The sequence below is a fragment of the Bos javanicus genome, chromosome 25, assembly GCF_032452875.1.
Source record: "Bos javanicus breed banteng chromosome 25, ARS-OSU_banteng_1.0, whole genome shotgun sequence".
Lineage (NCBI taxonomy): Eukaryota > Metazoa > Chordata > Mammalia > Artiodactyla > Bovidae > Bos > Bos javanicus.
The window spans coordinates 10977510-10992861 of NC_083892.1; the positions used below are offsets into that span (position 1 = coordinate 10977510).

Sequence of the window (15352 nt, forward strand, 5' to 3'; positions counted from 1 at the left end):
TTGGAGAAGGAAATGGCAACCCACTCCAGCGTTCTTGCCTGGAGAATCCCAGGGATGGGGGAGCCTGGTGGGCTACCGTCTATGGGGTCACATAGAGTCGGACACGACTGACGCGACTTAGCAGCAGCAGCAGCATTGAATCTGTAGATTGCCTTGAGTGTTATGGTCATTTTAACAATATTAGTTTTTCCATTTCATGGACACAGTGTATCTTTCTACCTGTTCGTGTTGTCTTCAGTTTCTTCCATAGGTGTTTTATAGTTTTCTGAGTACAGATTTTTTACCGTCTTGGCTAGATTTATTCCTAGGTATTTTATTCTTTTTTATGTGACAGTAAGTAGAATTGTTTTTTAAATTTATCTTTTTTTATGGTTCATTATTAATGTATTGAAATACAATAGATTTCTGAATATTATTTTTGTATCCTGTAACTTTACTGAGTTCATTAATGAACTCTAGTAGGTTTTTAGTGGTATCTTCTGGATTTTCTATATATAATATCATGTCATCAGCAAACTGTGACAGTGTTACTTCTTCCTTTCCAATTTGGATTCCTTTTATTTCTCTTTCCTGTCTGATTACCATGGCTAGGACTTCCAATGCTATGCTGAACAAAAGCGGTGAGTGGGAATCCTTATTTTATTCTTGATCTTGGATTAAATGCATTCAGCTTTTTATTTGAAAACTAAAGATTTTTTTCACCAAATAAAATTGAATTTAGATTCTCAGAGAATTGAGTTTTAGTACAGCATGAGCTTTGTCGATAAAAGACCTGATGCTTCCAGCCACCATCTTCCCCCACTTCCCACTCCTCACAAGCAAACGCTTTAAACCATTTTTTAAAAAACTAATTTATTATTTTGGGCTCTGCTGGGTCTACATTGTGGCGAGCAGGCTTTCTCTAGTTGTGGCAAGTGGGGGCTGTTATTCGCCGTAGCTTCTCATCGCAGTGGCTTCTCTTGCTGCAAAGCATGGGCTGTAGGCCCACATGCTACAGTAGCTGTGGCTCCCGGGCTTAGCTGCTCTGAGGCATGTAGAATCTTTCCAGGCCAGGGTCAAACTTGTGTTCCTTACCCACAGTTCTTACCCACTGTGCCACCAGGGAATTCCTACTTTAAGTTTTTAACTGATTCTTTCAGTAGTTACCTTGATATCTCTGAATAATTTGTCTGTTATTTCTTGTTGATTTTTTTTTTTTTAAGTTGTTTAGTTCAGTTCAGTTGCTCAGTCGTGTCCGACTCCTTGTGAACTCTTGGACTTCAGCATGCCGGGCTTCCCTGCCCATCACCAACTCCCAGAGCTTGCTCAAACTCCGGTCCATCGAGTTGGTGATGTCATCCAACCGTCTCATCCTCTATGGTCCCCCTCTCCTCCTGTTTATTGACTTCTTATTGTGGAAGATGAAGGGTAGCGTTCTCTGGTCCTTCACACCCTTGAAGTATGTGTGTACACACACACACACACACACACACAAACACACAAGCACACACCCTCCAGTTGTCATATAATCTAGCACAGTCACGTAATCATTTTGGTTCAGTCAGTGGTCTGTGATTACATTATTATGACTCTGAAAATGCTCTCCACAGCTCAGCCATGAGATACATACATACATGATCAGTATTTTTGGACAACTTTTACATTTCTTCAAAGTTAATGCTTAACTGTTTTGAGTTTAAAATTTTTTTTGGTATTATGTGTACTTTTCACTAATTCAACTCCAGAGGCTCCCTCAGTTATATAAATCTCAGTATTTTCAAACACTTGAGTCATCAGTGTCGTCCTGAGATGGTGTCTCCTGGAGTCCTCTGACCTTCAGCTGGAAGCAGCCTGACTCCTCTGTGCGCCTGTTCTTTCCAGTTCACTCCTCGTTTATTGCAGTGTGATTCACATGCTGCACCAGTCACCCCTTACCGTGCACGGTTCACTGCTCCTTGGGACGTTCGCAAGGTTGTCCAAGCATCATTTTCTAGAACACTTTTATTACCCCAGAAAGAAACCCAAGACTCATGAGCAGTCACTCCCCATCCCTCCTTCCTCCAGACTTCTGGAAACCAGTACCTGCTCTGCACGTTTCATGATGTCATACAGTGTGAGTCCTCTGTGGCTGGCTTCTTTCACTCAGCAGCATGTTTTTAAGGTATCTCCATATTGTGGCAAGGGTCAGCACTTCATTCCCTTTTAAAGCTAAATAATAATCCATTGGGCTTCCCTTGTGCTCAGCTGGTAAAGAATTCGCCTGCAATGCAGGAGACCTGGGTTCCATCCCTGGGTTGGGAAGACCCCCTGGAGAAGGGAAAGGCTACCCACTCTAGTATTCTGGCCTGGAGAATTCCATGGACTACAGTCCATGGGGTTGCAAAGAGTCAGACACGACTGAGCGACTTTCATTTTCACACTTTCACACAATGATCCATTGTGTTGGCACACTACACTTTGTTTATCCATTTATCCATGATGGGCCTGTGGGTTTCTTCCACTTTGGTTGTCATGAAGGATTTTCTCACAACTCACTTTTGTGTTGGGTCCCTGATATCTTGGCATCTCTGTGTTCCTCATTTTAGATTTCTTCTCTTCTTTGGGTGGGAGATAAAATTTTTGAGACGTTGCTTGTCTGTAAACGTCCTTAGCATTTCTCACATGGTTTGGCTCTGTAGATAATTCTAGGTTGGAAATCATTCCTCTCAGGGTGTTGAAGATAGCCCTTTATTGTTTTCTAGCTTACACTGATGCTGTTTAGAAATCCTATGCCATTTCTAATTTTTTTTAAGCATAAATATTTATTTATTTATTATTATTATTTTACTTTACAGTATTGTATTGGTTTTGCCATACATCAACATGCATCCACCATGGGTGTACACGTGTTCCCCATCCTGAACACCCCTCCCACTTCCCTCCCCATACCATCCCTCTGGGTCATCCCAGTGCACCGTCCCCAAGCTTCCTGTATCCTGCATCGAATCTGGACTGACGATTCATTTCTTATAAGATATTATACATGTTTTAATGCCATTCTCCCAAATCATCCCTGCTTCCCTCTCCCACAGAGTCCAAAAGACTGTTCTATACATCTGTGTCTCTTTTGCTGTCTCGCGTACAAGGTTATCATTACCATCTTTCTAAATTCCATATATATGCATTAGTGTACTGTATTGGTGTTTTTTTTTCTGGCTTACTTCACTCTGTATAATAGGCTCCGGTTTCATCCATCTCATTAGAACTGATTCAAATGTATTCTTTTTAATGGCTGAGTAGTACTCCATTGTGTATATGTACCACAGCTTTCTTATCCATTCATCTGCTGATGGACATCTAGGTTGTTTCCATGTCCTGGCTAATTTTGTATCCTTTGTAAAAATTCTCCTTCCACTCTGGGCACTTACACCCTCTCATCTTCGTCTCTGGTGTTCTGGAACTTCACTGTTAGCTTGTGATCACCGAGCTTGTCCTCATGGAGCTCTTCCCTACTGAGCTCTTCGACCTCAGCACTCATGTCTGGGACATTTTAGTTCTGGGACATTTCTGGAATTGTGTCTTTGACTTCCTCCTCCTCTATTATTTTGTTTTTTCTTTCTTGAGCTCTTCTCACTTGGTAATGCGTGATTTCCTCTTTGGTTCTCTGTTTTGTCATCCTTTGGCTCTGCTCTCTAGAAGTTTCTTTGCCTTCTGTTCCCTTGTGCCTGATGTTGCATTTCTGCTGTCATGGTTTTGCTTTCCAAAGGGCTTTCTTACACTCTGTGGGTTTTTTCCAAATATCCTTCTCTTCCATTTCTCAACTTGCTCCTTCTCTTCTCTCTGGGAATGTGACACATAGCTTGCTTTTGAAGTGTTCTTCTTGCTTAATAATTTTCCTTTCCTACAGCTTGATTTCTCTGTTTGTTTATTCTAGTCCCTGTCTTTCATTTTAGGGGCTTGCCTTAAATAAAAGGTGATTCCTGGCTCTCTTCTCACATGCAAGAATGGGACACTAAAACACTGATTAAAAACTACCCCTGATCATTTCCTGGTGGGGTGGTGGGGCTGTGCCATTTCCCTGAAAAGCCTCCCACATTGAGCCCTTTAGGGCTTTTCTCTTTGGCTGGTAGATTCTTAGGATTGGGCTATCAGTTCCCTTGCCTAGAGGTATATGCCTGCTTCTCTCGGAGGTGGGCGGGTGGGTGGGTGGTGGCTCAGATGGTAGAGAATCTGCCTGCAACGTGGGAGACCCAGGTTCAGTCCCTGGGTCGGAGAAGGGCATGGCAAACCCACGCCAGTATTCTTGCCTAGAGAAATCCATGGACAGAGGAGCCTTGTGGGCTATAGTCCATGGGGTCCCAAAGAGTTGGACACAACTGAGTGACTAACACACTGGGAATTGTGAAGGGGAGAAAAATGGGAGAACTGCAAAAGTTTATTATGTATTATTTTTACCTCTATTGTGAGTAAGATACCCCTGCCTTCAATTCAGGCACAGCTACTATTTTTTTTTTTCACCTTTTCCAAAGACTAAGCTCTTTCGTCATCTGCTAGTTGCTTCTTAAGACCGACTCGTTAATCCCTTCTTTGGACTGTTAGCTGGTGCTCACCCTTACTCCTAGAAGTGTCTCGTTTAGCAGTTTAAACGAGTTGTTCATTTTAATCAGAGTGTATTTTGGAGTTGCCCACTTGCAGCTGAGAATGAAATTTTCTCAGGTCTGTCAGATTATTCACCAGTTGCTGGTCTACTTCTCAGCTTTTAAAATTTTGTTGTGTTTTCTTTCTGATTCTCATTTTCTGTAAGGGTGGTGCCTTTAGAAAGACTAAAAAAAAATCAATACTTACTCTTTATCGTGTCTCTGTTGTGATGTCCTTGTTCATTTGCTAAGTCGTGTCTGATCTTTGCAACCCCATGGACTGCAGCATGCCAGGCTTCCCTGTCCTTCACCATCTCCCAGAATTTGCTCAAATTCAAGTCCATTGAGTCAGTGATGCCATCTCATCCTCTGTTGCCTCCTTCTCCTCCTGCCTTTAGTCTTTCCCAGCATCAAGGTCTTTTCCAATGCGTCGACTCTTTGCATCAGGTGGCCAAAGTATTGGAGCTTCAGCATCAGTTCTTCCAAAGAATATTCAGGACTGATTTCCTTTAGAATTGACTGTTTGATCTCCCAGCAGTCAAAGGGACTCTCAAGAGTCTTCTCCAACACCACGGTTCAAAACCATGGTGTTTTGTTTACGGGTTTGTTTATGGGTTGACCCTCACATCCATACTTGACTACTGGAGAAACCAGAGCTTTGACTAGACAGACCTTGGTCGGCAAAATAACGTCTGTGTTTTTTAATATGCTCTCTAGTTTTGTCATAGCTTTTCTTCAAAGGAGCAAGCATATTTTAACTTCATGGCTGCAGTCACCATCTGTAGTGATTTTGGAACCCCCCAAAATAAAGTCTCTCACTGTTCCCATTGTTTCCCACCTACTTCCCATGAAGTGATGGGACCAGATGCCATGATCTTCCTTTTTTGAATGTTGAGTTTTAAGCCAGCTTTTTCAGTCTCCTCTTCCACTTTCATCTAAAGGGCTCTTTAGTTCCTCTTCATCTTCTGCCACAAGGATGGTGTCATCTGCATATCTGAGGTTATTGATATTTCTCCCAGCAAATATCTTGATTCAAGCTTGTGCTTCATCCAGCCCAACATTTCACATGATGTACTCTACATATAAGTTAAATAAGCAGGCTGACAATATACAATCTTGATGTACTCCTTTTCTAATTTGGAACCAGTCCGTTGTTCCATGTCCAATTCTAACTGTTGCTTCTTGACCTGCATACACGTTTTTCAGAAGGCAGGTCAGGTGGTCTGGTATTCCCGTCTCTTTCAGAATTTTCCACAGTTTGTTGTGATCCACACAGTCAAAAGCTTTGGCATAGTCAATAAAGCAGAAATAGATGTTTTTCTGGAACTCTGTTGCTTTTTCGATGATCCAGCGGATATTGGCAGTTTGGTCTCTGGTTCCTCTGCCTTTTCTAAAACCAGCTTGAACATCAGGAAGTTCACAGTTCATGTATTGCTGAAGCCTGGCTTGGAGAATTTTAAGCATCACTTTACTACCGTGTGAGATGAGTGCAATTGTGTGGTAGTTTGAGCATTCTTTGGCATTGCCTTTCTTTGGGATTGGAATAATGAAAACGGACCTTTTCCAGTCCTGTGGCCACTGCTGAGTTTTCCAAATTTGCTGGCATATCGAGTGCAGCACTTTCACAGCCTCATCTTTTAGGATTTGAAATAGCTCAACTGAAATTCCATCACCTCCACTGGCTTTGTTTGTAGTGATGCTTCCTAAGGCCCACTTGAGTTCGCATTCCAGGATGTCTGAGTCTAGCTGAGTGATCACTCCATCATGCTTATCGAGGTCATGAAGATCTTTTTTGTATAGTTCTTCTGTGTATTCTTGCCACCTTTTCTTAATATCTTCTGCTTCTGTTAGGTCCATACCATTTCTGTCCTTTATTGTGCCTATCTCTGCATGAAATTGTTCCCTTGGTATCTCTGATTTTCTTGAAGAGATCCCTAGTCTTTCCCATTCTGTTGTTTTCCTCTATTTCTTTGCATTGATTGCTGAAGAAGGCTTTCTTATCTCTTCTTGCTATTCTTTGGAACTCTGCATTCATATAGGTATATCTTTCCTTTTCTCCTTTGCATTTTGCTTCTCTTCTTTTCTCAGCCATTTGTAAGGCCTCCTCAGGAAACTGTTTTGCCTTTTTGCATTTCTTTTTCTTGGGGATAGTCTTGATCACTGCCTCCTGTACAATGTATTGAACCTCCGTCCATAGTTCTTTAGGCACTCTGTCTATCAGATCTAATCCCTTGAATCCGTTTGTCACTTCCAGTATGTAATCATAAGGGATTTGATTTAGGTCATACCTGAATGGTCTAGTGGTTTTCCCTACTTTCTTCAGTTTAAGTCTGAATTTGGCAATAAGGAGTTCATGGGCTGAGCCACAGTCAGCTCCTGGTCTTGTTTTTGCTGACTGTATAGAGTTTCTCTATCTTTGGCTACAAAGAATATAATCAATCTGATTTCGGTGTTGACCATCTGGTGATGTCCATGTGTAGAGTTTTCTCTTGTGTTGTTGGAAGAGGGTGTTTGCTATGATCAGTGTATTCTCTTGGCAAAAGTCTGTTAGCTTTTGCCCTGCTTCATTTTGTACTCTAATTTCTTACTTGCCTGTTACTCTAGATATCTTTTGACTTTCTACCTTTGCATTCCAGTCCTCTATGATGAAAAGGACATTTTTTTTTGGTGTTAGTTCTAGAAGGTCTTGTAGGTCCTCATAGAACCGTTCACCTTCAACTTCTTCAGCATTAATGATTGGGGCATAGACTTGGATTACTGTGATATTGAATGGCTTGTCTTGGAAACAAGTAGAGATCATTCTGTCACTTTTGAGATGGTACCCAAGTACTGCATTTCAGACTCTTGTTGACTATGAGAGCTACTCCATTTCTTCTAAGGGATTCTTGCCCACAGTGGTAGATATAATGGTCATCTGAATTAAATTCACCCATTCCGGTCCATTTTAGTTCACTGGTTCCTAAAATGTCGATGTTCAGTCATGCCATCTCCTGGTTGACCACATCCAGTTTACCTTGACTCATGGACCTAACATTCCAGGTTCCTATGCAATATTGTTCTTTATAGCATTGGACTTTATTGCCATCACCAGTCACATCCACAGCTGGGCATTGTTTTCGCTTTGCCTCCGTCTCTTCATTCTTTCTGGAGTTATTTGTCCACTCTTCTCCAGTAGCATATCTGGCACCTTTCGACCCGGGGAGTTCATCTTTCAGTGTCGTATCTTTTTGCCTTTTCACACTGTTCATGGGGTTCTCAAGGCAAGAATACTGAAGTGTTTTGCCATCCCGTTCTCCAGTAGACTGTGTTTTGTCAGAACTCTCCACCATGGCCCGTCCAGCTTGGGCGGGCCTACACAGCATGGCTCATAGTTTCATTGAGTTAGATGAGGCTGTGATCCATGTGATCAGTTTGATTAGTTTTCAGTGATTGTGGTTTCCATTCTGTTTGCCCTCTGATGGATAAGAATGAGGCTTATGGAAGCTTCCTGATGGGAAATGCCTTACAGTTTTATTCAAGCATGTTCTGTATGGTCACTCAGATGCCTGGACCAGCTGTAGCCTGATGGAGGCTCCATGAAGGGCTGAAGGTGGAGCCATGGATCAGTTCAGGCCCAGAAGCCACTGGGCCTGAGCCACTGAGCCACTCCCATTTTGCTCAGTCTTTCCCAGTGTTGACTTCTGCCTGAGTGCCTGACCAGCATCTGTGCCTCCCACATCCCCGTGGCTGGAGGACTATGCGTAGCTTCCTGTTTTGCCTCATTGCCGTCTCATCACACTTGACTGGCGCATCCAGGAGTCTCATCTCAGGACACAGGCCTCTGCAGCCCTGATGTTTGTTTTCAGACCCGGTGAGAGTCTACAGTCTTAAATCACACCACTGGATTTTCTTAACTGCTCATGTGGCCATTTTTCCTACTCTTGTTCTCCTGCTTATCTTGGAATTATCTGGCTCTTTTCCAGGTTTTATCTACTTCTGTCGTATTTTATCAGTTTCTATTGTAGAAGCAATTTCCATGGGCATCTACTGTGCAGATTTTTTTATTGAAGTCTAGTTGATTTACAGTGTTGTGTTAGCTTCAAGGATATAGCAGAGTAATTCAGTTGTGCATATATATCTTTTCAGATTCTTTTCCATTATAGGTCACTTTAAGATAGCAAGTGTAGCTCCTTGTATTATACGGTAGGCCCTTGTTGTTTTCCTATTTTATATACAGTCATGTGTATATGTTAATCCCAAACTCCTGATATAGCCACCACTGAACTACCACCTTTGGTAATCATAAGTTTTTTTTCTTTGTGAATCTATTTTTGTTTTGCTGAGGAGTTCACGTACCTCAGTTTTTTTGATTCCACATATAAATGATACCCTATGGCATTTGTCTTTCTCTGTATGACTTACTGCACTTAGTATGACAATCTCTGGATCCATACGTGTTGCTGCAAATGGCATTATTTCAGTCCTTTTTATGGCTGAATAGTATTTCATTTGTATATGTACCCCGTCGTCTTTACCATTCATCTGCCAATGGACATTTAGGTTGCTTCCATGTCCTGGCTGTTGTAAATTATGCTGCTGTCAATTGGGATGCATGTATCCTTTCAAATTAAAAGTTTCCTCTGGGTAGAGGCCCAGGGTCTAGACTTGCAGGATCCTATGGTAACTCTATTTTTAGCTCATACAGCTTAATATGGAAAAAACAACCCAATCAAAAATGAGCTGAAGACCTAAACAAATAGTTCTCCAAAGAAGACATACAGATGGTCAACAGACACATGAAAAGAATCAATATCACTAATTATTATAGAAATACAAATCAAAACTACGATGAGTTATCACCTCACAACAGTCAAAATGGCCATCAATAAGTCTACAAATTGTGAATGCTGAAGATGGTGTGGGAACATGGGAGCCCTCCTGTACCACTGGTGGGAGTGTAACTTGTTGCAGGCATTATGGAGGACAGTGTGAAGGTTTCTTACAATACTGTGCTAATTCTTGTGCTGATCTGAGAGCCCGTATCTCATGGAGATGTCTTTGCATTATCATTGTGCACTGGCTTTGGAGTTTTTCCAGAAGCTTCCTTGATTCTAGATGCTGCCTGAGCGGCCCTACTGCCATCTCACTTCATGCTGTAGGCAGGTACTACCTCCCTGAAAAACTTTTTGGTGGAGAAAAAGAAAATTAACCAACATAGAAGATGTGCATGTAGGCTCTTATATCTTGTCAAAGCATCATCTGTTTCCCCTGAAATGGAAAGTAGCAACAAGATTGTTCCCTAGACGTCTGTGCGTCTATCTCGAGGACAGTTATTCCATTTCTAAATATAGCTTATCATTCACTTTATTGTACTTGTGTGAAAATGATGCAATGTGGAAGTAGTTAGTAATTGTGATTTTTTTTTTTTCTTCTTTAGCAAGAGCTTTCTTTCCAGAGAAGCCATTTGGAAAAGAAGAAAAACAATTTTTTTCTTCAAAAAAAAATTCTACAGAAAAAAAATTTAATTGAGGAAATTATAGTTGATTAAGTTACTTACAGAAGTCTTTCTTTTCCCAAAAGTTGTCCCAAATCTTTGGAACATTGATGGAGAAGTTACAGTCCCTGAGCAGAAACCCGGAGAAGTTGCCGAGGAACTCGCAAGCTCCTATGAAAGAAAGCTCATCGAGGTAAGGCTGATGGCGTTGATGTGTATCTCCGACATTGGTTGCCTAGAGGACTTTTCAGACACGGCCCTAGTGTGTTAGACAGATGTTGGCAAAACAACCAGTGGCCACTGCCCCACCACCTCCCCCACCAACAAACAAATCGTAAAATGGTTAAACCACATTGTAATTGATATAGAACCCTAAGACGTGGTTCTTTGAAAGGTATCATTTAATGAGAAACCTGTGGTAAGAGAGAAAACACATATCATGTGAAGAATAAGAAAACAATTGTACTCTTGGATTTGGAGAATATTTAGAACAGAAGAGAGTATCACATCCAACGTTGTGCTGAGAAATGGGATAATATCGATGCAGTGGACTGCTAGAATCACATGATGCGGTTAGTTTCTGGGTCGTCTCTGGCCAGTCTCTCCGACTCTGGGACCTTCCTGGTGGCGTGCGCATCACTTAGCCAAGAAGGATTCCAGTGGGAAGCCTTCTGGGAGGTTGGTGGGACTTGTGGGCTGGTGTCTTCTCTTTCCTTTTGATCTTTCCTGAATTCTTCTGGTTGGTGGTAGCTTGTTAGTTCCATGTTCCTTCCCAGGACCTCCTGCTTAAGATAACTCATGCAGGTGAGTTACTATGGCACCTGGCCAGGGTGGGTGGTTTCGGTCAGTGGTTCCTCTAACACCCGGAGTGTCTCTGCCACCACCACGCCCATCTGTGGACCCTCATTCTGTGGGGTCATGAGACCAGAATTGGCTGTTGGTAGAAAGCCCAAGTGGAGAGAGGAACAAGCCCCTTACTCTCAGGAGCTAGCGAATTCTGAGTCTCTGGGTGGCAGAGGCTCTCTTCGATCTCTATTCTCACTGACTATTTGTTGCCAAGTGGTGACTTTAGCTAAATAGTCCTAGAATGAAAGTATTTAAAATTCTCCTGGGACAGGGACATCTCTGGTTGCTGAATGAATGAAGAGTCACTGAGCTAGGAAGGGTGAAGGGTTCTGGCCAGGGGGAAAGGGCTTGGGAGCTTCTGTCCCTTCAGGGAAACCAGGATAAGGTGTCCACTTGTACGGATGTCGACAGACCCGCCAAGTGTAGAGACCAGCGTTCGTGTCCCCGGATTCCTTTGGACTCTGGGCCTGGGGCGGCCATCTAGGGGGCTGACATGCTCATCGGAAGCTCAAGCTTGAAAGGGGGTCAGGAGGAAGTAACTGCCTGACCCACTGAGGAAGCACCACGGTCCATTCATGGGCTGACTGCTCGGTTGGTTGGCTGGTTGATTCAGTGTTTGTTGGGTGCCCTCTCCCCACCTCCTGTGACTGTGAGAGGGTCTCATAACCTCCCTGTGTTCCAGCATTGACGGGCAGGAAAGATCTAGGTGTCTGATGTGAAGTTGGTGTCCCACCCCCTGACATCATTGCTCTTGTTGCCTGCGAGCGAGATCAGTGCTGAACTCCTACATCAGAGGGAATGGCAGTCGGGGTAGATTGATCGTGCCAGCCTTAAACCTTCTCCATGTCTTTGTTACCCCTGGGAGAAGAGGAGTCAGTGTCTCTGGTCAGTGAGCTCGATGAGAGGTGAGGTTGGAGTGGAGATGGTCCTCCCGTGGCATTCACTACCCTGCACTCATTTTTCATTGTTTTTGTTTGCAAAGTGAGGTGCTGTCAGCCATCTTTCATTTGTGAATAGCCTTCGAGCTGCATTTTATCACGACTTCTGCCAAACCCTCTCTGTTGGCCTTAATCAAGCCCATTCTTCGTGATGCTCGTCTGTCATTTTATTAAGGGGTCGGTTTTTACCAAGAAGAGTTGTAAACACACGTTGGAGTGGAGTAATGAAAGGATGTGGGGGAAGAGTCCACATGTTCTCTTTCCATTTCAAAAGGGCAAAAGAAGCAAAAACATTTTGTTTGAAGTAATATGACTATTTAAAACACCCCAGCAGTTGAATGACTCTCCTCTGATTCATCCCAGTGAAATTGGAGTTCCCGAGCCTTCTTTCTCTAGGTGTCTTTCAAAGCATTAAAACCATTCCACCCACCTGCACACAGCTGCACCGAAAGCTCAGAAGCCAGAGCAACACCGTACATAGTGGCTGGTAAGACTCAGGGGCCCCGGATTGGAAGGAGTGTGCAAAGATAGTTCCTGACACCCTGTGATGGTCAACTTTTGAAATCAGGATGGAAGAGAGTCCTGGCAGGCGTAGGTTAATCTGGCAGGAAAGAATACTAATATTAAACATCGTGTAAGAGCCGCGGTAATCCTGGCAGCCTGCTGGCAGCGTGTACTTTCAGTTCTGCTTGCTGCACTGAGGCGTCACGTCTGCACCCTCGTGGTCTTCAGCCGAGTTCCTTGAGGAAGCTGCTGTCCACTGATGAGATTTTGAGACGTGAAGTAGCTTGTCTGGGGTTCCCCAGCTGAAAAGAAGCAGGGCTGAGTTTGAATCCCTCAGGGCATCTAGCCCCAGGGCCCAGACTCATCTTCCAGTTGTGTACTTGAAGGCTGGGCTCCCTGAGGAAAAGAGTCTTTGAAGAGAAGGGCTAGGCAGTGGTCCCATTGAGCCAGACGTGGAGGGAGATGAGGGGGTCCCCAGCAGTAGCTGACGGACGTGTGGCCTGTCAGCCATTTTGAACCTGCTGGAGGGGCCTTCGTTCACACCCTCACTTACCGCGTCAGGAAGAAACTCGTTCTATCGGCTCTGGTACCAACCTGCTTCTGAAGCGACTAGCAGGAGTATGCCAGGCTGGGAGCTTCTCTGGCGACCTGTGGCTATTGACTTTTTCAGGGTATATTTATTGCCCAGTTCGGCTCCAGCACACAGTAGGAGCTTTGTAAGTATTGAATGGGATGACAGCCAGTCAAGTGGGTTCAGCTACTCAGGGTCATGTTCAAAGAGTGGTAGACGGACTTCTCTCACTGCTCAGGGTGAGAGAGGGAGTTGTACCGGGCACGCCTTCTACTCAGAGCGTCCTGGTGGAGGGGATTCCATATCTAATAAGAGGAATCAGGGCTCTTTGGAGGAGATGCACATTTTTCTGCTGTCAGTTTTAGGAGGAGTTTTAGCTTAGAGAGTCTGGAGGGGACTTTGAGTGACAGATGGGTGGTACCAGCTCATCCAGCACATATTTACTGAGTCCCTCCTGAGTGTCCAGCCTTCAGCTTCCTGTTCTCTTACCTTCAGCGGCTTCCCTTCCCCCAGGAGCAGTAGAATTGATAACTCTAGAAAGTGAGCCAACAGAGATGTGAGTCTGAAGTAGAGACATTCCTCAAATGGCTTCTTCTTGCCTAGACTGAGTTTTCCTTCATTTTTGACTGCAGAGTCAGTGATGTTTCATCCATGGGAAGCATCTGTATAACCAAGGCTCATCGGTGTCGGTTACACAGATGAACAAGACACAGTATCTGCCCCTGGGGAAGCTCACCTGGGTAGGGGGTGAGGAAGACATGTCCATTATGATCATTAAGAAACAGGTTTGAAGGGCCAGAGGTGCAGGCATAGAGTGACACCTGCCTCATGGGCTCCTTGAGCTATGTCCTTGGCAGTTTTGCAGTTTGGGTGTCTACTTTCTGCTGCTGCTGCTGCTGCTAAGTTGCTTCAGTCTACTTGGAGCTTCTCAAATGTTCCTCTCCTTTTCTTTGGGACTGTCAGTGATGATGCTCAGAAATTTCTTTTGTCTGCTTCCCATCCCTCCTGAAGATCTCAGCATCAGAGGAAATGGATTTGTTCTCACCAAGGGCTTTGAGGGTAAAAGATACTGGATGTGTCCAAGATAGATCTGCTTTAAGATTCTTAACACTTTCAAATACAGTTCTCTTGCTTTGGACTCATTTCCCACTTTTTCCCTAGCAGTTGCCATCAAGAAAAATGGAGAATGTTGATAGCATTCAGACTTTGGACCCACATCGCCTCCTATAGCCTGGTGGCTTGGAGAGCACAGGTGTCCTGCGTCAGACTGAGTTCAGCTTGGCCCTCTCACCACCGTGTACCCCTGAGCAGGTCACCTGACCTCTCTACACCTCAGTGTTGCTGTCAGTAAAACTGGGCAGGTAATACCTACTGGTCGAGTTGCTTTGAGGATTAAATGTAAAGAATCCACTTCAGTGCCTGGAGTGGACAGGAGGTTCCCTTGTGCTCGCTTCTTCCCTTCTGTGCTGACGTTCTTTGGAGAATGGTGGCCCCACCATGTCCTGCCATCTCAGTTGGGGGGTAAACTCTGCCTCCTTTGGCCTGGGGGCAGGCCTGTGAGCTGAGCCATGGCAGTTGGGGCTTTAGCTCCTGAATTGACCAAGAATGGCAAGAATGCTTGAGAGGCCATTTATTCAACAGCCAGGTCCTGATGACTTTCTGTTTGCTCCTATGGGAACTGGCCAGAGCTATTCTGGCTTCATTTCCTTCTCTGGGTCAAGTTCTCCCAATTTCCTGACTGTTGACAGTAATTCTTTTGTAGCTCAGGTTAGAATCTGTCTCTCTTACTTCCGAAGTACCTTAGCTCAGGGGTCCCCGACCTCAGCAATCTAATGCCTGATGATCTGAGGTGGAGCGGATGTAACAATAATAGAAATAAAGCGCACATATAAATAAATGTAATGCACTCGAATCATCCCCAAACCATCATCACCCCCTGACCCCCAGTCTGTAGAAAAATTATCTTCCGTGAAACCTGCCTCTGGTGCCAGAAAGGTTGGGGGCCGCTGCCTTAGTTGATACGAAGCTTTGAAAGTGTCAGCGACGCACAGATGCCTCCCCCTTCCCTGTCTGTCCATCCAGGCTCCTCTGTTCTGCCTTCTCCACGCTGGCCTAGGTCTTGCTCACAGCCCCGCTTCCCCCCTGTCTGCCTGCCTGTGTGCTGTGTACGATGCTGCCAGTCCGTCCTCAGCAAACAGATCTTTACTTCCTCCTGTGTGGAAGGACTCAGCTAGCTGTTGATTGATTTTTCAAATTATAGGATACTTATCATTTACTGTGTGAATGTAGTTAGTCCCTGAATTTTTGCTCATGGGTGAAATAAATGTATATTAGTGGCATTTGTTCTCATTATAAAGGCAGAGTTACTATTAATGGAAAAGTAAGCTTAAGCATCAAGCTGGTAAAAAATACATTCATAATCACA

The 15352-nt window shown here is 44.1% G+C and overlaps 1 protein-coding gene across 4 annotated transcripts in view; it reads left to right on the top strand.

Moving 5' to 3' along the window:
- The window catches only part of SNX29 (sorting nexin 29), a 599088-nt gene that overhangs the window by 282045 nt on the left and 301691 nt on the right, over window positions 1-15352 (top strand). For all 4 annotated transcript variants that reach the window (XM_061402536.1, XM_061402537.1, XM_061402539.1 and 1 more), the window contains one exon: window positions 10155-10261. In XM_061402536.1, the coding sequence (XP_061258520.1) occupies window positions 10155-10261 (107 nt within the window). The remainder of the gene's footprint in view (window positions 1-10154; window positions 10262-15352) is intronic.